Genomic DNA, 23,507 nt, shown 5'->3' with positions numbered 1-23,507 from the left:
TTATATACACACTACCTAATTTTTATACAACATATTTGAGCGCAAAATTTCCATTTTTAGCTCAAAACCAGAAATTGATCTCTTGTTTTTTTTGTCAACAATAACTTGAACGTATTGGGTCAATTAGTAGTAGTTAGACAATATTTAATTTTTTTTCTTATTTTATTTAAATCTTTTTATCTTAATAAAAAATTAACTTCTAAATGTGTTATATAATGAAATATATGATATACACGGCCGAAGTGCTGCACTGTGTGTGCGTTAAATTTTTTTTTTTTTAATATCAGGCTAAAAGAATTTGATTGTCTAAATTTTTTAGATCTTTTACCCTTTTAAATTTTGCCTCTTCCCACACAATTCTTGACTTTGCCACATTTTTCATGCGTTGAAAAACTTCTCCAACAGTTAGGCCACAAATTTACCTAGCTACACCTATATAATGGTCATCTCATTACAATATATATCGTCATCTCTTTAAAAGAACATGTTTGGGAGACCACATGTTCATATGACATTGATCTACCATTTGATGTGGCAAATGATATGTACATATCACATGAATGTTAGTTGTATGCGTCATTCATTTGTCTCACTAAATAATACACCTAACATTCTATAAATATGAGGTCTTTACTCTACAAGTTAAACATTTACCCACTAGATATAGATATAACCGCTACTAAATGAAAAATGAACTGTATAAACCTTGGTCGTAATTACCATTTAGAACATAACACATATTCTTTTCCAGGATAGCATATCCCCACGGGCCCAGGTATTCCCAAAATAATAATATGAAAATGTACCAAGTATTAAGAATTAGACTGATACGCACACAAAAGTTGACCCATAAATAAAGACAAAGACTTAAAACCACCCAAAACAAAATTTTGAGTTTATGATCTTAGCAGTTTATATTATAAATTTATATTGTAAACATTATAAAAAAAAAAAAAATTTAATTAAAGTTGTTAGTCAATTAATTGTTGTAAACAAATAGACGATTTGTAATTTTTACAAATTCATTATATTCAGCTAATTTTTTACAAAAATAATCGTTACATAGGAATCTAAAATATAAACATTTCGATTTCATGAATCCGCTCCGCTACGTAATTAATTGAGGATGAGCTCTTAGTCCTCACTGTGCATTGAGGAGCCAATGGTCTTTTAATTTCTAGTTTCTATGTGTTGAAAATAAATAAATAAATAAAGATAACGTGGTCTTTTAATTTCTCATAATCTTCCTCCTATATATCCCAACGGACCCAACATTTCCCCAACCAATTTTTTTATTCATCTAATCCCTCGCATTCCAACATGTCGGAGTCGGATCATCAAAACCCCAACCCACCAGCAATGCCGGAGCCCAAGACCCGACCCGTCGGCGGGACTGAGCACAGTTGGTGCAAAGCCGTTCCCTGCGGCACCGGCATAACAGTCCTAGCCCTCCTCCTCACGAGACCCCCAAACTTCTCAAATCTCCAAACTGCCCTCCACAACCTCCAAAATTCCCACCCCATCCTCCGCTCGAAACACCACTTCGACCCCGCCACCGGTACCTACTCCTTCCTCACTCTCCCCACCCCTCACCTCCAAATCCAGCCGTTCGATCTCCCATCAACGGCTCCCATTCTTCAAATCAACCCCGACAATATCGCCCCGTTGCATCAGATCCTCGAGCACGAGATGAACTTGAACCCGTGGCAAAACCTCGACCCTTCGGTGGAATCCGACACGGACGTGATATATGCGAGCACGTACGCGATAAGCGAGTCGCGGTGGGTACTGGTGCTCCGCCTGCACACGTCAGCATGCGACCGCGCGGCGGCCGTTGCGGTGCTGAAGGAGCTGCTGGGGGAGTTGAAGTCAACGGGGGGAGGAGGGGCAGAGAGGGAATTAAAGGGAGACGGGGAGGTGAGTTTGGGAATAGAAGATTTGATCCCGAACGGGAAGGCGAATAAGCCGTTTTGGGCGCGTGGGGTGGACATGATGGGGTACTCTTTGAATTCGCTGAGGCTGTCGAACCTGGAGTTCCAAGACGCGAGTTCCGAAAGGCGCTCCCAGGTGGTGAAATTACAGTTGAGCCCAGAAGATACCCACAGGCTGCTCGCTGTAAGTCGTTTTCAATTTTTGAGTCACGTTCTCTTGGTCATCGTTATTCACCGTTAAATTTAACATTAAATGATGAAATTACACAAATATGCATTATTCTACACTTTTAATATCACATTTAACCATAAATAATTACACAATTTTTTATTAGATCAACAGACTATTTGTGTTTCATCGATATTTTTTTAGTTTTTTTTAATTAATTTATGTATTTTTGTTAAAGATAGAAGGGTCACTGCATGCATGTGTTTGAAAACGACATAAAAGTGGGTTTCCTTATAAAATATAACGGCGCGTGAACCTAATTTTAACGGCAATTTAATAATCCATCTACTCTGATAAGGAAAGACATTCTCTCTGGATGTCTCTTTCCAAATTTTCCAAATTTTAGAGATTCAAAAATCCGAACCTTTGAAATTTGATGGAAGAGATCCAGAGGGGATTCTTCCCCTCTAATTAAACCATCCCCAGTTTATTGATACGTGGCCACTTATTATAAGGTGTATTTTTTTCTTTTATTTTTAATATAACAATAAAATAAAATAAAAATGAAAAAATCTCACAATAAATCAGCTACAATAATTTGATATCGAACTTGCTATCAATAAGAGTAAAATTTAAAACACCTTACTTACAAATGAAAAGAAATATAGTAGATAGTCCCATTTGTGCTGTTGCAGAAACAAAAGAGGTAACAAAATTAACAATGGCTCGACATTGAGAATGGAAATGGGGCGCGGTCCTGTGGGCTATACGACCAGTCGTTTGGTCCGCTATCGCATCAAACCTTTGTCGTGTGTAAGCCCTTGGAGTAGTAGGAATGGGCGTCATGGGCCTGATGATTTGTCCTCCTTCCATAAGAAAGTGCGTGGAGTTCTTGTTTTCTTCTCAATTATGTGGACTACTCGTTTTTCTGTTGCTTGTTAGTTTCGTATAATGCGTCATCTCTGTGACGAAAATTTTAACTATAGCCAGTTGTGTATAATTATGTGTCCGTTTTACGTGACCTGACCTAGGCATACAACTGTTACGGAAGTTTTTCTCCATATCCTTGGGTTCGTCATGGACTCAAGTCTGTAAATAGGAAGGACAATACAATCAAGCCATTTACTTAATCATAACATACAATCAAGCTTCGCATTAAGCGAACCATACATTTTCCGGGGGTTTTATTTGGTTTTGAAACATTTTCGGGTTATACACATACTTGTGAATTATTAAAAACTTAAGACTAGAGCTCTCTTTTGGTACTTCTACATCTATGGTTCTATATAAACTAAGTAATTGTCAACCCAAATTCGTTGATTTGGTATAACTCGAAAATGTCAAGAATTGTGACTGATGGTGTTGTTAGATTACTTATTGGTGACTTGAACTGCAGGGTTGTAAGTCTAGAGATATAAAATTATGCAGAGCCTTGGCAGCTGCTGGAATGATTGCTGCCCGTGCCTCTAAGCAGCTTCCCGATCATCAATGGGAGAAGTATGGTGTTGTAACCCTACTCGATTGTCGGCCAATTCTTGATCCACCCCTCTCTATCAATCATCTCGGTAAGCCATTGCTTACTTTTACCTTCAATCGAATTTTTGACCATTAAATTTCAGTTTTTAAAAGTCACTGATCATTGATATGAATACAATGTCAAATTGTCAATAATAAAAGTGCTGGTGAAATAAGATTGGCATGCATCACTAATTGATTCAGGGTTTTATCATTCCGCCATCATGAACACGCATGACATCAACGGAGAAGGCAACACATTGTGGGATCTGGCAAAGAGATGCTACACGTCCTTTGCCAGTGCCAAGAACTCTAACAAGCATTTCACAGACATGGCAGACCTCAACTTCCTCATGTGCAAGGCTATTGAAAACCCTGGCTTAACCCCATCGTCGTCTATGAGAACTGCCTTTATCTCAGTGTTTGAGGACACAGTGATTGATGAGTCTAGTGAAATCAACAAAGAGCTTGGGGTTGAGGACTATGAGGGCTGCGCTTCAGCCCATGGAGTTGGCCCCTCCATAGCCATTTTCGACACCATACGTGATGGATGCTTGAACTGTGCTTGTGTTTATCCGTCTCCATTGCATTCGAGGGAACAAATGCAGGACTTGATGGACCTCATGAAGAGCATTCTTGTGAACGGTTGTAAGGATGTTGAGAGTGAGAGCTAGGTTGTTTTATGAGCTTAATCAATGGAGGCATGTGCCCATTGGCCCGGGCTATACAGCTTTCCGATGAAGGATGAGAAGGCCCTATAAGAGGCCAACCCGTCAGTTCACTGGGTTTACAGTTTATTACCAGGTTCTCCTTCTCCCTGGAAAGTTCATTGTTCAAACTTGTACTTGTTGGTGTAGTATGTTGGTCTGCAATAAAATGGACAACAAAATTTGTTTCCTACAGTGATGCCCAACTGTATGAATTGCTCTTTTATTCAGAATCTCTGATGCATCATGAGAAACAGTCCAGTCTTGGGCTATCTCATGTGGTGCCTAGGATTGAAGAAGGAATTCCATGGCACAGGTACACCGCAACTGTGACGGCTTATGATAATGATACGATGCCATGTGTAAAAACCTTTACACACGGCGTCATATTATTGCCATAGTGGTGGTGTACTCGTGTTACACACGTTGTATTAGGCTTTGTATTGATAACTCATATAATTCAAGGTATGTGTGGAGTAGAAGTGAATGATTTTTTTTTTCCGAGTCAAATGCAAGGGATTAGACACAAAGGAAACTTATCTCTTCTAAACCTACCATTTTCTAGCGATTGGATGGGATAAATTTCATTCATGATTAATCCATCTCCTACTTCCAAGTTGGAAAATTTGCTCATTTCTTCCTTCAACACACATTTAATTTAGAGAGTTATCCAACTCCAATCCAATCCCGGGCAACATACGAGCTCATCATGTCTAAATTTCCCTTTTGCAAGTCATACAACTTCCTTCTGCACCGTAAATTTGGCCTCTATATTCAATGTGGTAGAAAATCTGCAGAATTAGCTCCACAGCATCTGCAACCTTATTATGTGATCTTGGAGCATCTCCAAGGGACAAGGTAAAATTTTGAGTCACATGTGCTGTGATGATCCATGTGAACTTTTGCTTTCAGTATTTGCCTCATCGCTTAGAGTGACATATTTTTCATGAGGCAACTACTGAAGAAAGTTCACATGGATCATCAAAATACAGGTGCCTCAAATTTTACCGTGTCACTCTAAGTGATGAGGCAACTAATGAAGTAAAACGAAATGATTTCCACAACTCCTTTCTAACACTTTCCTTCTTGCTTTAGCCACATGATTAAATAAATCAACGGTAATTTAATGGACAACAACAAGCAAAACGTGCAGGAGAATGAAATGAGAGTGAAAAAGTCAATTTTCTAAACCAAACACCCAGACAACATCACTCCATGACATACACATAAATCATGTTCTAAATAATAATATAAAAATGGGTCCCTATTTGCCTTCACCTTGTCAACAAGGCAAAGTGTTGCCTTGCCGCCAAACCCGTTGAGGCAAATTGCCTTTAGACGCTTGCCTTTATCCATTGGAAGATAAAATGTTGATGTGGAAGGAAAATTAGGTTTGCCACGTAAATTGCCTTGTCCTTTGGAGACGCTCTAAGACTACAACTCAAAGGTCAAATTGCAGAAGTTGAACTGAGAATTGCAATTAATTGTACTAAGAGGGATTAAAGAACATAATAATGTATCCTTTTGGAAGATTACCTAAATTGACCAAAAGTAGGAATGAGGATCTTCTTTGTGAGGATCCGGGATCATCAAATCGTGTCTATTCATCGTACATCTTGCAGTTAGAAATCATTTTAAATACTTTTATTTAAAATTAAACATAAAAAGTACATGACGAAAATTGACAGTATAATATACAATGAACGGACACGATTTGAGGAATCCCGGAATCCTCACAAATAGGATCAAGAGAGGATCCTCATTCCGAAAGTAGCTTCACCTCTTCTGAATAGGTGAGCAATGTTTAATATGTAATATGAACATGTTCCAGTACATACTTGAAATTATAAACCCATAATCACTAAGCTAAACACTTTCACTAATAAAAAAAAAGCATCGAAACATAACGTTTTACTTTTAATGGCTCGTAATTTAGTTTAGTTAAGAGCATTCACCTTGTGCAATCAAAACTTTTCTGACTCGGCCTGGCCCGGTCGCCCTAAGCTACTAGAACTTGAGGTCTCAATTTTGATTCATCACTCTCTCAGTATTTCTTGTACAAAAAGAAAACAAATATTTTTGACTCATGAAATAAACTCCTCAACAAGTTCACCAAAATCAAACTTGCCATTGCTGCATTCCACAGCATTCAAAACCTCCTCAAAAGCTGAGACGCTGCAGGGCACCACAAGCCCATATCTCTGCTGAAAGCCGTACTCATTGTAAGCTTTCTCCAGCAGCATCTTGAAGAGTGGATGAGAAAGGGAGCTTGTTGGTACCAGAAACCTCTGGCGCTCCTCGCCTACATACAAGGCCAAAAATCCAGTCGGGGTTTTCGCTGACGGAGAGCCTCCTTGCTCTGAATTCCTCAGCAGATACTCATGGTGTGATGGCTCTCTCTCAGCTCCTCCCATAACCTTCACTTTCTTTGCTAGCTCTTTGAAACTCACCATCTTTTTTCCAAGCATTTTGGTTTGGTTTATTGAGGTTTAGAGAGAGAGAGAGAGAGAGAGAGAGAGAGAGAGAGAGAGAGAGAGAGAGGTGGGTGGAGATTGGAGGTGGTGGAGGTTGAGAAGGCTAAGGAGGAGGGAGTGGCTACATGATTTTGGTTAGTGGACATTAGGAAATGGTGGTGGTTGGGAAAGAGGATTTTATATGAGATTTATGGGAGTGGGGGGAATGTCTCAGAAAGAGTCTCCTTTGTTTCTGACTTCTTAACAGTTTAGAGCACTTATTTGATCCAAACGTGACTGTTTAGAGCAATTAATCTCACAAGCAAAGATATTATAAAGTTCTGACAGATATGACAGTTCAATTAGGGACCGTAATATGCTTGTTTTTTGTCTAAATCACTTTTACATAGGTTAGAATAATTTAAAATTTATAATTTATATAAGCATTGTTATAAAAATCTCTGCCTAGCGCCGACTAGGCCCTGCCTAGATGTTAGGTGGTTGGCCGCCGTCCCGATTAATGCCTAGACGTTTGAAAATTAAGAAAAGACACTTAAACCTGCTGAGGCTCTCGCCTAGATCACCTAGGCATCTGCCTAGTCCGCCCAAACCCGTCTAGAGATCAGCCTAGGTTGCGATTCACTTAGACCAAAAATTAGATAACTTTCATTTTACATTTTATTTTTTACAATAAATTATTAAGGACTTGTATACTTAAATGAACACAAATTATATGTTTGTTCCTCATGTCTTCATTATGTTCAAATACTTCATCATTCTACTTTGTAGTTTATGATGAAATTATATATATATTGTAAGTATAAACAGAAGGTTGAACACCACATTTGTTGGTACACAATGGTTGATGTATAATTTGGAAATGGAAGAATAGTGCGGTCTCATAGAATTTCCTTAATTCAAAAACAGTGGGAACGTCTAATGACCCACTTTGGCATTTGACAATACATGTCAGACGGTTTAACACCACATTTGTCGGTACACAATGGTTGATGTATGATTTGGAAATTGAGTAAATTATAGTAATGGTTTTTTAATTTTAATTTAATTGGAGTAATGGTTTTTTAACTAAAAATTCATTATCATTGATCTCTCAACTCATCAAAACGTGCAGCTATGGTACCTCAACTAAAAATTCATTACCATTGGTCCCACAACTTTAATCCAACTAGAGAAATGATTCCTCAACTGTAACCCAATTGTAGCAATGGTCCCTCCAACATAACTCATTTTGACAAAATTCTGCCGAAGTTGATGAAAATGATCATAGCTACACGTTTTAATGAGTTGAGTGAACCTAATTGTAGCAATGGTTCTTCCAACATAACTCATTTTGACAAAATTCTAATGAAGTTGACGAAATAACCATAGCTACAAAATTTGATGAGTTGAGGAACCAATGGTAATGGATTTTTAGTTGAGAGACTATTGCTCCAATTTGATTAAAGTTGAGGGACCATTGCTACAATTTACTATTTGGAAATTTGAGTCAACCAAAGGGTTCTATATAAATGAAACAAAAATTATTTTGATGTATGGTAAAGAGAAAACAAAGGATGGAATGTAAAATGTTATAATTCCCATAAGAGAAATGCTAAGAATAATCTCTCAAAATGAGATTTTTCATGGATTTTTTGTCGCTTCATATTTTTTACACAATGTTTTATATTATTGACATTGAAATTTATGTTAAATTGTGAGATGGCAAAAAGTTTATAGAATCTCACTTTGATAATAATAAATTTAAAACAAAAACATATTAAAAATGATGGACTGGCACTAACTGTATACTTTAAAGAGTAAACTGTCGATTTGCCCCCTGAACTATCACTCAACTTTCAATTTCCCCCCTGAACTTTTTAATTGGAAAATTAAGGACTTAAACTAATTTTTTTTGGCCAATTTCCCCCTACAGTTAGTTTTTCATAGATTTCATCCAAATTAACGTTAACTCTTATCATGTGCAAACCACGTAACTCTCATTTGTGGACAAAAGTGTCATTTCACTAGACCTTTAGATACAAAAGCTATAGAATCACACATATTTGCATAGGTTTATATTTTAGAAATCTAAGGTTTTCAATTATTTTAAAGAATGAAGCGACCGAACTACCCACACATGTTGTGCATATGCTTCCATTTAACAAAAATTTGGATGAAATGAATGAAAAATTGACAGCAGGGGACAAATCGGCCAAAAAAATTAGTTTAAGTCCTTAATTTTCCAATTAAAAAGTTCAGGAGGGAAATCGAAAGTTGGGTGATAGTTCAAGGGGCAAATCGGCAGTATACTCTACTTTAAAATCAGGAATCATTTGTCAGTTTGAACCAAATGCATGCCAACCACAAATTTTCTTTTTTGGTAAATTATACCGACCACATTTTATCATTACCAGATTCATAGTGGTTTGATTAACTTTATGGGGAGTGGAATCTCAATTCATTTGCTGGAAAGTCAAAAGGAAATAGTTGGTTTGTTTTTATCTTTCCATACAAGAACCAACCATCATAGTTTAAGGGCTCCCTAATCAAACTCAAAAAGGAATTAAGAACTATCCACCAACCAAACAAACACACTCTTGTCTCTTAGTTTTCCATTGAATAACAAGAGAACTTGTCAATTCATAAAGCGTAGTTCTATTCATACACTCATTTTTACTTTATGTACGCTTTTATTAATTTTTGTCATTTAATCATTTTCAATTCATTCGATTCAACAGCCAGAAATTAAAAAGAATGTGTAAGAAGTAAAAATGAGTTTAAGGATAGCATCACTCAACCTAAATAGTTCACAATTGTTGAATCTGAACCCCTATCATGAATACAAAGATAAGTTATCTACTGCAGGTACTTGTTCTCATTTGTCTGTTGATAGTTTCCAATGAATAGAGTCGAACTCTTGTTATGAGTACCGAAATAACTTCTCTAACTCTAGAAACTCTCTCACATCTGTCTATTCTGGGGTAATCCTGAATCGTTAGAGTCGAACTTTTATCATGAATGCATAGATAAGTTATGTACGAGAAAAACCTTATCTGAAACATCTATTCCTATATAGCTCTCAATCGCTAGAATCGAATTACAATCATGAATACAGAGATGAGTTCTCTACCATACAAATCTAAAATCTACACTTCTTCCTAAAAATAAGTGGTGGATGGGAGTGTTGCGAGAAGCTATTGAACTTGGCATTGACACTTGAAATAAGAGGATTTTACGCAAGAACCACCACATCTTGCAAAGAATGCGCATCAATACCACTTGAACTTTTTATTTTTATTTTTTACCCACCGAACTCTCTTAACTGTTGAAATCTACCACTTACGTTATTTTTCTTTGAAACAAGTGGTCAATGGGAATGTTGCTAGAAGCTATCGAACTTTGGCATTGACATTTGAAATAATGAAGACAAGAAGGGATGCTCTAACTTACTACTACAATAGTCAAATTTGATTGCAACGTGTGAGGAGCAAAGAATAAAGAAAGTCTATATATTAGGCAAATAAAAAAATAAGAAAGCATGGCCGGCATTTGCCTATAAGAAACGCAAAGGCATGGTTGACATGAAAAGTCATGGAGTAACTCCACTCACTAGGAGATATGAAATAGGGACATTGGGTGGACCGGACATATTTGGAACAGTATGAATTGACCAGGCCTAAGAGTCATACGTGAAGACTTTGAGTTGTTTATTTGGACCATGAAACATTGACACCCATTTGTACTTAAAAAATACTCCATTCACCAAAGACACCTTTTGAAAAATTTAAATTCAACGAAAGGAATACATAAATAATTTAATAAACAAGCGTCCACAAATGTCTATGTTGAGTAGTGGAGAAATCATCGCGTTCGACAGTACAATAATGTGGATCATTTGACTCACTTATAAGGAAATGTGTTTCAATGTGTTTGCGTATCATTTGGACCTGAATAAGTATAATCGTTAGACATAAGAATTTCTCGAAGTCGTGAAGAGATGCTTGATGCTTGCATATGATTGAATAAATCAGTTTTTCTTAATCATATGATGAGCGATATAAGAAGATGGATATATCTATGTGGACAACCAAAAATCTTCCAAAACTTTCGTATTCAATTTTGACTTTCTTAGAGTCTTTAAGTTAGAAAAATCACACAATTAAAATAGTTGAACATATAAACAAAAGTGTTTGTTCGTGTCAAAAGATGCCCAATTTTTGTGGGGACAAAGCGTGGTTGTCGATTTGCTTTCACCCCAAGTCTTCTAGTTCTAGGAGGCTTATCGGAGACATGGGTTTGTCAAGATCTCCCACGACCATAGTATACATAGTATGTGCTCTTGTTTTCCACTCTCTATGTCATTGGAATAATGTTTTCCTTTAGCATTTGAAATATTAGTTTTTTTTAATACAGATGATACAAGGGAGGAGCCGGACGCATGACTCGAGATCAATATTATTAACCAACTATTAAAAATAAAGTGTAGAGTAAGAGAGAACAAGGAGAGACGAGAGAGAGATTGGGAGGAAAAATCAGAGTGTTTATTTATAGGTTTTTACGTAGAAAAGTCCTGACTAATTACGTATTGATCCATAAGTGAATGGCCACATAATAAATAATATTTACAACACCAACTCATATATAAACTTCTTGCGAGCAACAAGAATATTGTTTTTTTATATGAATTTGATGCTTTATTAAATATCATAAGATAGTACATAGAATAGCAAATCTATCTAAACCCGAACTAAATATCAAAAACTAAAGTTACGTCTTAATTAAAAGACACGCTGCCTGATTAATATCAAAAACAAAAACGTCATACAAATACCAACGTAACTACCATAAACTTGCCTACGCCACGTCCATCAACAGCGACACCAATAACAACATCTTCAAGATTAACTCCAAACAGCAACAAAGTATAAAGAAACCTACGGCAAAGGAATAAATCAAATTATGAGTGCCTAAATTTTGGACAAAACTAAACTCCAGCAACCAAGACAAGAAACCAATCACCATAACATGAACCCAACCCCACCAAATCCTCTAACTCCAGCAACCAACTGTGTAAATTACGTTCGAAATTACAACTAGACAACTGTGTTGGGAACGGAACGTGAAAGACTTGGAGAAGAACATACCTGCAATGGGGAAATAACACCAACTAACAACAAATTTTAAACAAGCGGAGATGAAAAGTTTCTCGTCTGTTGACGCGATTAGAACGTAAGAGTGACTTGAAAGCGGAACCGAGGTTGAATGGCCTGAAACTTTCTGGACGAAACCATTAGTCAACAAAGCCGATCGATCACAATCACTAACACACCAGCATCGTCCAATTCTTAGGCTTGGAGATACAAAGAAACGTTCCCCAAGGCAGAAAATTAATAGAACGTGCCATATAGGGTACACATATGTCATAAGGAAGTAAAATCATCTCAGTCCGCAGTTTAGCACAAACGGATGAAGGTTATCAAGTTTGAGTTTTATCATGCAATGTCTAAGTAGATTGTTTTCGGAACCGATACCATCACCGGGTGTTTGGTCTAGTGGTATGATTCTCGCTTCGGGTGCGAGAGGTCGTGAGTTCGATTCTCGCAACACCCCAACATATTTCTCATTTTTTGTCGGCTTATTGGGCCCTTGTCTCCCGTTACTGGGCTTTTTATGGCCCACCTCTCAATCAAAACCCGTTTCCTACCTCCATAGAAACCGAAGAGACCAAAAATATTTCATTCGCTAGGGTTTTGCAGAAGTCGACTTCGCCCGAAGCCTCTCTCTCTCTCTCTCTCTCTCTCTCTCTCTCCCTCATTCCTCGCCATGAGCAGATCAGGCCAGCCTCCGGATCTGAAAAAGTAAGTATTATTTTGTGTCGAATGCTCGATTTCGTCGTTCCGATTCTCTGCTGTATTATTTTTGTTATTTTTTGAATTTGTTTTTTTATGAATTAGGGTGCTAATTAATTCGAATTTGTTGCTTTTTTTTATTTCAACAGGTACATGGACAAAAAGCTCCAAAGTAAGTTTTCGATGCATTTTCTCCTCAATTTTGTTCTATTTTATGTGTTCTGCTGGATTTGCATTATTGCTCTGTTTGGTTGCTGGGAAAATTTAGCTGAATTTAACCATAAATTTCAGTTATCTGGGTATTAAATACTAAGTGGAAAAGTTAGTAACGAAAGGATCTGTCTGTTTTGCTTTCTTGGAAGAAGTCTGAGATTTTACAGAAACCGTAATTGATACTACCAAATATTCTGAGGCCAAAAGATAATAATACTACATATTGTTATGTTTTGATTGGTTTACTATTATCTTATCATTTTTAAAAGGCACGATCGCTTTCTGTAACCCAATGCTTGTTTTTGTGGGCGTGACGGGGGGTTTACGTTTTTTCTTTGGCAGTAATTTGTTGTTGAATGTCATGATTTCAGACTGTCAAAGTAACTTGTTAATGAATATGTAATTCTAAATTGATGTGAACATGAACTTTAAGTTGAGTTTCATGACATACATTCAAGCTTGGTTTCTATAATTCTGTGCTGTGAATGGCAAATCGAAAGAACTAGAAGATTCCACCTCCCCACATTAGGATTACTCGTTAATGGTTGATCATGGTAATTCTAAGGATTCCCCCGGGGAAAAATAGAGATGTCTCCTACGTTATAAGAAAATCAATTTTTTTTTAATCAGGTATAGGTGAAATTTTGAACAGGAACCAAAAAAGATTTGGAACCCTTCCCCTATTTCTGCATTTAATTCTCTAGCCTCAAACAAAATGATAAAAAAGGGGAGGCCTTCGCATTCCTAATCCGGTGTGATTTGGGAGCTGGCATGTCGATGATGGCCTTTATTTTCGCAGCGTTCTTAAGTTTATTTTGTTTAATTTTTCTTTAATAAAAGTTTGATTTTATATTCTTGTACATTTTTAGTCAAGTAGGGATTTGTTGGGACACTTTCTAATGCCTGTACACTGACCGTCTGAGCACATAAAGATGTATTTGTATTCGTTAGCAAGGATATGCCGTTTGTTTTTATACGGGCTTATTAGTTGCTTTACTTGCATGATATTATGATGAGTTTATTCGGGCTTCTAGCTCCTTTTTAAAATCATTAGGCATTTTGAAATTTTTTTAGACTGTAGATGTTTGATCACCTGGGATCACTGTGTGAAAATCAAGTTATAACTTGTCCCTCTTGCTTCGCTAGATTGCCCCTCTCTAGGAGTGGTTGGGATAAAACTTAAATAGGAATAGTTACTGTGTTTTGTATGTAGTTGTTGAAGTTTGGGGGAAAATGGGAGAAGGTCAAACCCTTATGTCTTAAATTTGCCGAAACAATTTTCCTTGATTCTAATGCGTTGGAATTTATATTTTCTTCTCTTCAACATTACGAGAAGTTTAAATGGAAATGGCTGAATTAACCGATGTCTTGGATTGCAGTCAAGATGAATGCCAACCGCATGGTTGTTGGAACCCTCCGTGGTTTTGACCAGTTCATGAACCTGGTCGTTGACAACACCGTAGAAGTCAACGGCGACGAAAAGAATGAAATTGGCATGGTGGTAGGTCCCAGTTTTCTCCTTTATTTGTTATTTTTATAATTCCACTGCCATTTGCCATTATGTTCCGGTAATTTGGTTGGTTTGCTTAATCCTTAACTTCTGTTTCTGCAGGTGATCAGGGGCAATAGTGTAGTTACAGTTGAAGCTCTCGAACCGGTGGCTAAAATGCAGTGATGATTCCGGGTTTGCATTCCTTTGAGTTCGATGTATTTTCTGTTGGTCATATGTAGATTCCCTTTTCATAGAGATTTTATGGTAATATGTACTTGTGTTGGTTGTCATGGAATTCTAGTTAGTTGACTTGACTAGTGATAATATACAATGTAATTGTCACCCTGGACGTCGATTATATGACTCACTTCGAATTTATTCTCTTCGCTAATATCTACTTTCTAGACTTATTTAAACGAGCTACTGCGTGCTTCCCTCCTCCCTTTCAGTTGAGTTGGGACGAGCTCTTGTTTGTTTATGAACTCTGAGTTAACTTGTTTTTTGCACGTATATCTGTGTAGTCGGATGGTGGCCTGCTATGCATGTCGAATGCCAGAACTAGGCACCGGGATCTGTTTTGAGCCCGGACTCTTAATGTGATTCAAATTCTCCCTTGACGAGAATCGAATATAAGACATCTCACTGTGTGAGAAAACTTTACTAATTGTTCGGGGAAGCCTAGTTCTGCTTGTGTTTTGGTCCTTCACACTGTTCAAGCTTGAACACTCTGTACCTTAGTTCTAAACAGCTTATTATTGAACTTAATATGTGATTGTTGGTGATTAGAAAATAGTAAGATGCCAAAATTAAAGGTTATGATAATTTGTCGACCAGACCAGACCGGTCTGAACCCATGCGTTTGGTGTGGTTTTTGACTCAAAAACCTTAACCTGACTGGTTAGACTTGGTTTGGGTTATTGCCTCATTAATTTGATCGGAATTTGACCGGACCGGTTAATCTCTAAAATTTTCTTTCTATTCTTAGGCTATCTCCAACCGGAAGGGGCTGAACATAACCTAATCTAGAATTATAGCTTTGTAAGATGCTATTTTTTATGAGCTATGTCATGCTGTATTCATATCTCATCTCCAATCAAGGGGCCTAAACAAAATTAGTTATATTATGGATGAGCTCAAAGGGAATTGAACCAACCCAAATGAATTGTGCAAAACCTAAACGAACGAAATTAGTTATATTTTATGCTTTGGTTTGCGGTTTCATTCGGAAAACTAGACCAAACCAAAATGTGTCCACCCCTAGCCAGAATCTGCGTCACTGGCGGTCATAGTAAAAGCAAAAGCTTTATCGAGCATGCCATGTTTGAATGAAAACCACTAACGGTTGTCTGTTTTTGAATTTGAATGAGGGAAAGATGCCACACAACGGCTAGCTGCGTTTGCTCCTGGGAAGTTCTAAATCATCTTTTGCTGCCTGAAAAAAACAGCTCGAGAGAAACCCTCGACTACGACGCGCTAAACCTGCTTTTTCTTCCTCACCTTTTTCGGTGTTTCCAACTTTTGTTTGATGCTTGCATATTTTTTCGCCATTAGCCAACGACAACGGCAACGGCAACGGCAACTAAAAAATGCCGACTGAGGAAGCTTGGATTGAAAGCAGCATTTGCCTTTCCCTTTATCGACATGCGCTTTGTGGTTGCTTTGCCTACAACTTTAATGCAGTTTTCGGGCAATGGTGCATGCTAAGTTTGCTACATTTGATGCAAGTTTGGTGTCGCTTTCGTTTTTCTTTTTTAATAGTTTTCGGTTAGAACAGCGTGCTCAATTCTCTACGCTGAAGTTTGAATTTCCTTCTTCGTAATTAAGATGAATTTAATGCAATTATCTTATTGTCTTAAAAAAATGAAGGGAGCTGGGATCAAAAGCAACTTCGTACATCTCTAACTTTTTAAGTTTTTATGCATAGATTCTCTTTCATTCCTTCCTTCTCCTTCGCTCCTTCATCCCATGCTTTCTTCCTTAAACAAGTGAGAAAGAAGAACTAATGGACTAATTGGGCCGTTAGGTGTTTGTTTAAAAATGTTTTCTTATTAGAGCATCTCCCATGTTGGGTTGTAAAGGTGGAGCTACCACACTTTCAACACTCATTGTCGCAGTTCCTGCTCAAATAAAAGAGTAAATAGAGTCTAAATACAACATCGCCGATGGTCATCGGTTCGATTCCGATAGCCGGCTTTTCTCCGTTTGTTTGATTTTTTATTTTTTTAGGCGAAGTTGCTAAAAAGTGTGTAAGATAACACAATCATCTTAAAGTGGAGGAACTCCATTTAGCTCCCTATATTGGAAGGTCAAAACCCTTTATATCCCCATTTTTATATTTCGTGATTCAAATAGAAAGCTCAAATCCGTCTTAACTCCCTATATTTAACTTTTTTCGTTGAAGATGCTCTTCTACATGTTACATTGCTAAATTGTTGAATCGTATAGTTTGAAGCATCGTATCATGTAATGCACGTTTGGATGTAAGATTTAGATCGATGACTTGACACACATAACATGCTTATATACAGTAAGATAAGAAAAACCTCACCAGCTCTGCTCAAATGAAGAAAAATGGTCCCCTAACCCTAAGGTTCTCCTTTTAAAAGTTAGCAATCCTTCTGAGTTTGTACGTGGCACATGTGTTTGGAGTACATAATATTGAGATATAAAGATTGTGATAGATTTGCTAATTAGTATTACGGTCTAGTTGTATTCCTCTTCATTTGTAAGTGAGATGCCTTAGGTTCGATTCTCGCCAAAAACGAATTTGGACCACATTATTACTAGCTCATTGTGAGTTTAAGCTCATCATCTCTCCCTTAGTGTAGATAATATCGTTTGTTAAAAAAAATTGTGACGGATTTGAATTTGCATGAAATTCTATGATACTTCAAGTACATGTTATTTTGGACATTTTGAACCGTTAGACTTAAAAATTTAAGATTAAAAAGTCTAAAGTATCACATATTCGGAAGCACCATAGAAATCTCCTCAATTTGCACCAAAAGATAGACAAGTCATTGCTTGACTTGTACTTCGTTGTTGCTAGTTGCTTATCCTTTCCTTTTCCTCTTTCTGTATTTATACATAAAGATTGGGACAACTCGATCATTATGGATAAGTTATTGAAGGGTTGAAACTTGAAAGTTCAATTGTGCAAGCGGTTAGGAGGCCTACTTACATAAATATGGATCTTTTCGTAACAGATCTGTAAACCATGTAATTAAGATTATTTATCATTACATCATAAGTTTTATGTTTGATTTTAGAACACTCCAGAAGTGGCTAGTTCATAGGTTTTTTTTTTCTTCTTCAAATGAGCTCCCTAAATGGTTTTTTTATTTTTATTTTTTATTTTTTAATTTATAATTATCAACGTTTTTTTTTTGGAACAAACGATAGTATCTACATTAAGGGGGTGGGGGAGTGGACTTAGCCTTACAATGAGTTTTCCATAATAATATGGTTCAACTTCGCATTTGGCGATAATTAAACCTAAGGCCTCTCACTTACCTCACTTACCTCACTTACAAGTGAAGAGAAATACTACTAGATTATAATACCAAGTGGCATCAATTTGTTTTCTTTTAGTTACTAATATTTTTACTTCTAAACTAGACTAAACAAAAAGGAAAGTTTGAACTGAGATGCAAATGCAATGGGTAGGATTCTCTCTCCTCCAAATTCCCTTTCTCTTCAATCACATCTTATGTTATCGGTCACAATTAAGCCAGGTCAACATCTTGGGTTGACTTTTTTTTATAGGAAGAGAAATAAAAAGAGGAAGGTGAGAGAGGGGGTGAGGGTGGAGATTTGGAAGGGAGACTAGGATTCTCTCCCCTCTAATTCCCCTCCCCTTCTCTTTCCTCTTCTCACACTTTTCACTTTGTCTTTCTCTCTCTATAAAGAAGTCAAATACAAGAAGTTGACGTGACTTAATTATGATCATTCAAATAGAAGAGGAGAGAAAAAAGGAAAAAAAAAAAATCCTACTCCGAATGTAATAAGATGAAGAAGAATATGTTATCCATTGGTGCAACTCATCACTTATAATTGTCAGCGTGTGTTTGGTTTACAATATAATTCCAATGAGTAAATAATAAAAAAAGTAATTTAGTGTAACCTCATGCTTGAATTGTCTATCTTTTGCCATACAGCTTAAGTACCAACTTCAACCACCCTTTGGCACCACGCTTGGTAAAGGGTAATAATTCAATCATATCTTAATTGCATTCCTTGCAACATTACCACACTACTAATTAAAGAGAAAAATATCTCCACTTGGCCCAAAAGTCCCAACATTGCATCAATTTTATCTCATCTAAGATTTTGGTCCCCATTTTCATAATTACCCTTGGGTGTTGGTAAGAATGTGATTTAACTCCATAAACTAGTATCATCTATGTGAGACTGAAGGTCGAATTCTTATCTTTAAATTAATTTGAGAAATTTAAAAAAATAGGTGATTTTAAATAAGATAAACTCTTTACGTCAAATGAATTAAAAAAATCAGGAAATAAAAACAAAAGAAGTGCATAAGGAGTAAGCAGGGCGTGAAAATCACAATATGCTTAAATTTTCCTCTATTTTGAAGGTTAATGAAGTGCAATCTCCAACTGTTATCACACATGGCCCAATGGGATTGAGATTTCCTCCCATTTCAATGTCCAAAGCATACGGACCTCGATATCCGAGCAATTCAAGTTTTTGGAGTTTTGTGAGGTAGGTTAATGAGATGGGCAAATGAAATGAGGGTCGTTTGAGTGATCCAAATTTCGTGGTCCTTGGACTCTAGACATTAAGATCCAGAATGAATCTCAATCTAGCCTAATAAGAGTGGAAAAAGACTTATCTACAACATGATAGATACATCAACATCATTACAAACCAATAACGTATTATATTTTAATTATTTTATATATAATTACTCGATTAATTTAAAATACTGTCACAACGATATATTGATCCTTTCGGACTCATTCTCAAGAACGAGCTAAGGCCAAAAGTTGATTGGCCACCATAGGATAGGACAATGGAAACATCAAACCTCTGTAGTGACGGTGAGAGAAACACAAAGCCTCTCATATTTGCGCGTAAAACTTTTAGCTACGGCAACGGCTTACTCATACAAATCCAGCCAGATAATATATATTGGATGACTTTGCTGAGAAGTGGAAACAGAAACACCACCCACCTCTTCCTCTCTTTCTTTTTCCTTCTATTCCTGCAAATCTGTCCAAAGACCTCCACAACAATAAACAATTCAATATCTTCTCTCTCTACTCATACTCCATCATCCCCATCTCTCAACCTACCACTCAATCTCTCCTTCTCTCTCTAAACATCTTCAGTCTTTGAGTTGAGCATCAATGACAGATATGAAAAATAATGAGAAAAATCAAGTAAAGTGATGACAGTCACGTCTCACCCTCCTCCTCCGAAACCCTTCCTTCAATCCAACTCCAACTCCAAACATTTCACAATCCAAATTTAGTCAAAACCCCAATTAATTAGCCCAGCAATCATCACAAAAAGACTGCATCTTTTTCCTCCAAAACATGACCGAGGTACTCCAATCACCGTCCACATCTCACTTCCCTTCCCCTCCAAGCTCCTCCACTCCATGTGCTGCTGCTCCACCTACACCCAATGACTCACCATACCCACATGCCCTTTTAGAGGATACCCTCCAGGGGTATTTGGCTTCGGAGGAAGACGAAGAAAACGAAAGCGAAGACGAAGAGGAAGAAGAGAGGAAGAAGAAGGAGAGGGACGGAGAGGGTGATCAGCTTTCCCTTGTGACCCTTTTGGTTACTGCTTTCAGGAGGTCTTTGATTGGGTGTAGCAGTACTAATAGTGCAGATAGTGGAAGAGGGAAGCTTTCTTCCATGGAGATTGGGTGGCCTTCGAATGTCAGGCATGTTGCCCATGTCACCTTTGATCGGTTCAATGGGTTTCTTGGTTTGCCTGTTGAGCTTGAACCTGAGGTCCCCAGGAGGGCTCCGAGTGCCAGGTCTATTGCAAATTTTCAATCTTTTTTTATTGGGTTTTTTTTTCCATTTGTAATTCTGTTTTGATTGATGGGTTTTTAAAGTTTTCGGTTTCTGATAATTGGGTTTCTTGAAAGTTTTTATCTTGATAAAAATTGGGTTTGTTGAATTTTTATTGGGAATCCCTGTATTAGGGTTTCATTTGGTGGTATTGGGGATAAATATTTCTAACGTGTTTTCTGGGTGGGTTTTGGAGCTGCCTTCTTTTGTTCTTTTATGCCTTGCTGGAAAATTTCGATGATAAATCGTCGTTTTGTTTTAGTTTCTGTGTTGGCACATGGCATTATTCTGCTTTGCTTGCTTTGATTCTGCTCCGTAGAAAGTTTTTTTTTTTTTTCTCACAAAAGACTCACCAATTATTGTACTTTATTCCATTAATTTTATCCTTCAACATGTATCAACAAGGAACAATGGATGCCAATTTTCTGATTACTGTATAACATGTCTGTTGTAGTAGAATTGGATACACCAATGTTCTTTATTGATACTTATAGTCTGTTGTATATTTATGTTTTGTTTTGTTTTTTGATTTTCATTTTAACAGCATCAATAAGGTTGTAAGGTTAAGTATTATACTGACATTGATTTCATCTGCAGCGCAAACGTTTTTGGGGTCTCAACAGAGTCTATGCAGCTTTCTTTTGATGCCAGAGGGAACAGTGTCCCAACAATACTTATTTTGATGCAGAGACATTTGTATGCACAAGGTGGTCTGCAGGTATATCACTCTTTTGCTTATATTCCTTTCTTACAGCACGTCGGGGGTAGAATGTGATTAGAAGACATAATTTCAGACACTTTGTTATAATTCAAAGTTTCAAACTATCTTCAATAAAAACTGAAGTTCACTCATACATGCAGGCTGAAGGGATCTTCAGAATTAATGCTGAGAACAGTCAGGAGGAGTACGTCAGGGACCAATTAAATCGGGGAGTGATACCGGAGGGCGTTGACGTGCATTGTTTGGCCGGTCTTATTAAGGTAAGGCTTTACTGTTTGTTAATGACTAGTCTTCTTCTTTGTTCCGTCTTATTGTCATTGCTCCATGTCCCCTCCCACAATCAACCAAAGGGTGAACTCATCTTCGAGCGTTTTCAGTTCACAAAATGACATTTGATGTTAAAATTCATGTACTGTTGCTTCTCAGGCTTGGTTCCGAGAACTTCCAACTGCTGTGTTAGACTCTCTAACACCAGAGCAGGTAATGCAGTCCCAGTCGGAAGAGGAGTGTGCTGAACTTGTTAGGCTCCTACCTCCAACAGAAGCTGCGTTATTGGATTGGGCAGTAAACCTAATGGCTGATGTTGCACAAATGGAACACTTCAACAAGATGAATGCACGCAATATTGCCATGGTGTTTGCACCAAACATGACTCATGTGAGTGAAAACTTTACTGTCTAAAGTTAAAAAGCACCTCGATTTCATGCATAATCTTCATTGTTAGCGACATCCATGCCAACACGTTCTATGTACTAGAGTAGGAGCCAATGTGTTAACTCAAATATCAGGCTATCAATAATCAATCATCGGCAATTTTTATGTTCAAAGCTTAAAGATATATAGAATGAATTAGAATGGGATAAGAAGAGGTATAATTTTTGGAGAGAGATTTTATTGCAGGTTTTCTGTTACATGCTTAATATGTTCTAAGACCGGAAATCAGTCTTGTTATGAATCACCTAGGAAAAACCATTACTAATCTGATAACTACGCGGTGTGATAAATTTCTTCATCCGGTATATTTTTTCAGTTTCCATTTAGGGTTAGATGTGATAGTCTTGTTTTAGCATGTTGTCATATGTTCTGGTTTGGTATTGTTGTGCTTTGAAAAAAAGCTGCTGTGAGAATAAACGGCTGTGCTGTGAGATAAGCGGTTGTGAAATAAATCAGCAGAGTGTTTGGTAAACTTTTTTGTAAAAGTGCTTTTGGAAAAAAAAGCAGTCTGATAGTAGGTCTTTTCATTAAAGGAGCACTGTAGCTCCGTGTGCTTTGAAAAAAAGCCAGTTTTCCAAAGCTGCAAATAGCAGCTTTAGCTTTTTCCTTTGATTTCAGCTTATTCTCACAGCAGCTTCCAAAATAAGCCATTTTTTTTAGTTTACCAAACACCTAAAACCCTCACAGCTTTTTTTCATGGGTGCTTTTTTTTAAGCATCTCACTCCCAAACCACTCCTAAGCCACACGTTGTCAAATTATTTTTAACAAGCCTTTGTAACTTTCATTTTCCGCAGATGGTAGATCCTTTGACTGCATTGATGTATGCCGTCCAAGTGATGAATTTCCTCAAGACTCTTATTGTCAAGACACTAAAAGAAAGAGAGGAATCTTTGGTGGAAACAGCCCCTGTACCCCGCCTAGAGCCTTCTGACGAGGATGAGCACCAAAGCACTTTTCAACCATATCACAAAGAGGCCAACGAGGAGGCTAACAAGGAAAATGAAGAGGAGGGCGTATTTGTTGGCGAAGAACCTGATTTAGAGAGCCCCCTTCATTCTACACAAAATGATCCCACAACCGAAAGTGGATCTCAAACTTTTCTATCTTCTATCAAGAATATCATTCCGGGAGGAAACCGGTTTCTGGCAGATAATTGTCCTTGCGAGGTTGTATCCCAAGTTGGCTCTTTGGCAAACGGGCCCCAAGATCAGGGTTTAACAGGTTCAGGTAGAGAGGCTCAGCCAAACGTTAGGAAGATCAAAAGTGGTCAATCAAGCGGTTCGAATCTGAAGAAGGGGCCCAAGAAGGTAAACGAGCAGCCACTGATTCAAACTGCTGTGACTGCAGATAAGAGCAAAAGAAGTGAAATTCTTAGCCGCATAAATTCGAGGACGGAGTTGGCTGAAGGTTGGCGTTGAAGAGTGTTTTGGATGTGTTTTCGGGTGTTGGGGAGATTTGGGTTATATTGTGTATGTCTCTGTCTGTATGATGTGATTTGTGTTTTACATTTGTTTGTGGATGAAGCTTCTTAACCTTGTCCCTTGTACACATTTCTCTAACCCATTCTAATATTTTCTGTATTTTCTAGTAGGGACGGGAATTTAACTTAATATCTCTCACTTACATTTGATGTGAGACTCCTATTCGACACGCCCCCTCACATACAAGTTTCGCTAGGTTGTGTTCGGTCTA

The 23,507-nt window shown here is 37.4% G+C and overlaps 4 protein-coding genes and 1 non-coding gene across 5 annotated transcripts; 4 read left to right on the top strand and 1 right to left on the bottom strand.

Annotated features, from left to right (window-relative positions):
- Nucleotides 1-1,076: 1,076 nt before the first annotated feature.
- On the top strand, nucleotides 1,077-4,517 carry LOC126593640 (uncharacterized). The gene is made up of 3 exons (XM_050259733.1): nucleotides 1,077-2,115; nucleotides 3,497-3,665; nucleotides 3,820-4,517. The coding sequence occupies exons 1-3, from the start codon at nucleotides 1,321-1,323 to the stop codon at nucleotides 4,287-4,289; spliced, it is 1,434 nt and encodes a 477-aa protein (XP_050115690.1). The 5' UTR covers nucleotides 1,077-1,320; the 3' UTR covers nucleotides 4,290-4,517.
- A 1,545-nt stretch (nucleotides 4,518-6,062) lies between these two features.
- Nucleotides 6,063-7,006, bottom strand: LOC126593641 (auxin-induced protein X15-like). The gene has a single exon (XM_050259734.1). It carries the CDS (start codon nucleotides 6,788-6,790, stop codon nucleotides 6,407-6,409), a length of 384 nt encoding a protein of 127 aa, XP_050115691.1. The 5' UTR covers nucleotides 6,791-7,006; the 3' UTR covers nucleotides 6,063-6,406.
- Nucleotides 7,007-12,313: 5,307 nt separating this feature from the next.
- On the top strand, nucleotides 12,314-12,385 carry TRNAP-CGG (transfer RNA proline (anticodon CGG)). Its single transcript has one exon. It is a non-coding gene; the product is annotated as a tRNA-Pro (tRNA).
- An 89-nt stretch (nucleotides 12,386-12,474) lies between these two features.
- Nucleotides 12,475-14,720, top strand: LOC126594429 (probable small nuclear ribonucleoprotein G). The gene is made up of 4 exons (XM_050260732.1): nucleotides 12,475-12,633; nucleotides 12,774-12,796; nucleotides 14,217-14,338; nucleotides 14,450-14,720. Exons 1-4 carry the CDS (start codon nucleotides 12,599-12,601, stop codon nucleotides 14,510-14,512), a joined length of 243 nt encoding a protein of 80 aa, XP_050116689.1. The 5' UTR covers nucleotides 12,475-12,598; the 3' UTR covers nucleotides 14,513-14,720.
- Nucleotides 14,721-19,430: 4,710 nt separating this feature from the next.
- On the top strand, nucleotides 19,431-23,458 carry LOC126592622 (rho GTPase-activating protein 5-like). The gene is made up of 5 exons (XM_050258375.1): nucleotides 19,431-20,342; nucleotides 20,977-21,097; nucleotides 21,241-21,360; nucleotides 21,527-21,757; nucleotides 22,610-23,458. Exons 1-5 carry the CDS (start codon nucleotides 19,888-19,890, stop codon nucleotides 23,231-23,233), a joined length of 1,551 nt encoding a protein of 516 aa, XP_050114332.1. The 5' UTR covers nucleotides 19,431-19,887; the 3' UTR covers nucleotides 23,234-23,458.
- The last annotated feature ends 49 nt before the right edge of the window (nucleotides 23,459-23,507 follow it).

Source organism: Malus sylvestris, chromosome 12, assembly GCF_916048215.2.
Source record: "Malus sylvestris chromosome 12, drMalSylv7.2, whole genome shotgun sequence".
Lineage (NCBI taxonomy): Eukaryota > Viridiplantae > Streptophyta > Magnoliopsida > Rosales > Rosaceae > Malus > Malus sylvestris.
Note: the sequence above shows the minus strand (reverse complement) of the source record. Positions and strands in the feature narration are given on the sequence as shown.

What these genes read in the sequence shown, in the direction of transcription:
- LOC126593640 (XM_050259733.1), top strand. Translation starts at nt 1,321, where the DNA reads ATGTCGGAGTCGGATCATCAAAACCCCAACCCACCAGCAATGCCGGAG. An exon ending in ATACCCACAGGCTGCTCGCT is followed by an intron (nt 2,116 to 3,496) that starts GTAAGTCGTTTT and finishes CTTGAACTGCAG; the next exon opens with GGTTGTAAGTCTAGAGATAT. An exon ending in CCTCTCTATCAATCATCTCG is followed by an intron (nt 3,666 to 3,819) that starts GTAAGCCATTGC and finishes TAATTGATTCAG; the next exon opens with GGTTTTATCATTCCGCCATC.
- LOC126593641 (XM_050259734.1), bottom strand. Translation starts at nt 6,790, where the DNA reads ATGCTTGGAAAAAAGATGGTGAGTTTCAAAGAGCTAGCAAAGAAAGTG.
- LOC126594429 (XM_050260732.1), top strand. Translation starts at nt 12,599, where the DNA reads ATGAGCAGATCAGGCCAGCCTCCGGATCTGAAAAA. An exon ending in CAGCCTCCGGATCTGAAAAA is followed by an intron (nt 12,634 to 12,773) that starts GTAAGTATTATT and finishes TTATTTCAACAG; the next exon opens with GTACATGGACAAAAAGCTCC. An exon ending in CATGGACAAAAAGCTCCAAA is followed by an intron (nt 12,797 to 14,216) that starts GTAAGTTTTCGA and finishes CTTGGATTGCAG; the next exon opens with TCAAGATGAATGCCAACCGC.
- LOC126592622 (XM_050258375.1), top strand. Translation starts at nt 19,888, where the DNA reads ATGACCGAGGTACTCCAATCACCGTCCACATCTCACTTCCCTTCCCCT. An exon ending in ATGCACAAGGTGGTCTGCAG is followed by an intron (nt 21,098 to 21,240) that starts GTATATCACTCT and finishes TCATACATGCAG; the next exon opens with GCTGAAGGGATCTTCAGAAT. An exon ending in GTTTGGCCGGTCTTATTAAG is followed by an intron (nt 21,361 to 21,526) that starts GTAAGGCTTTAC and finishes GTTGCTTCTCAG; the next exon opens with GCTTGGTTCCGAGAACTTCC.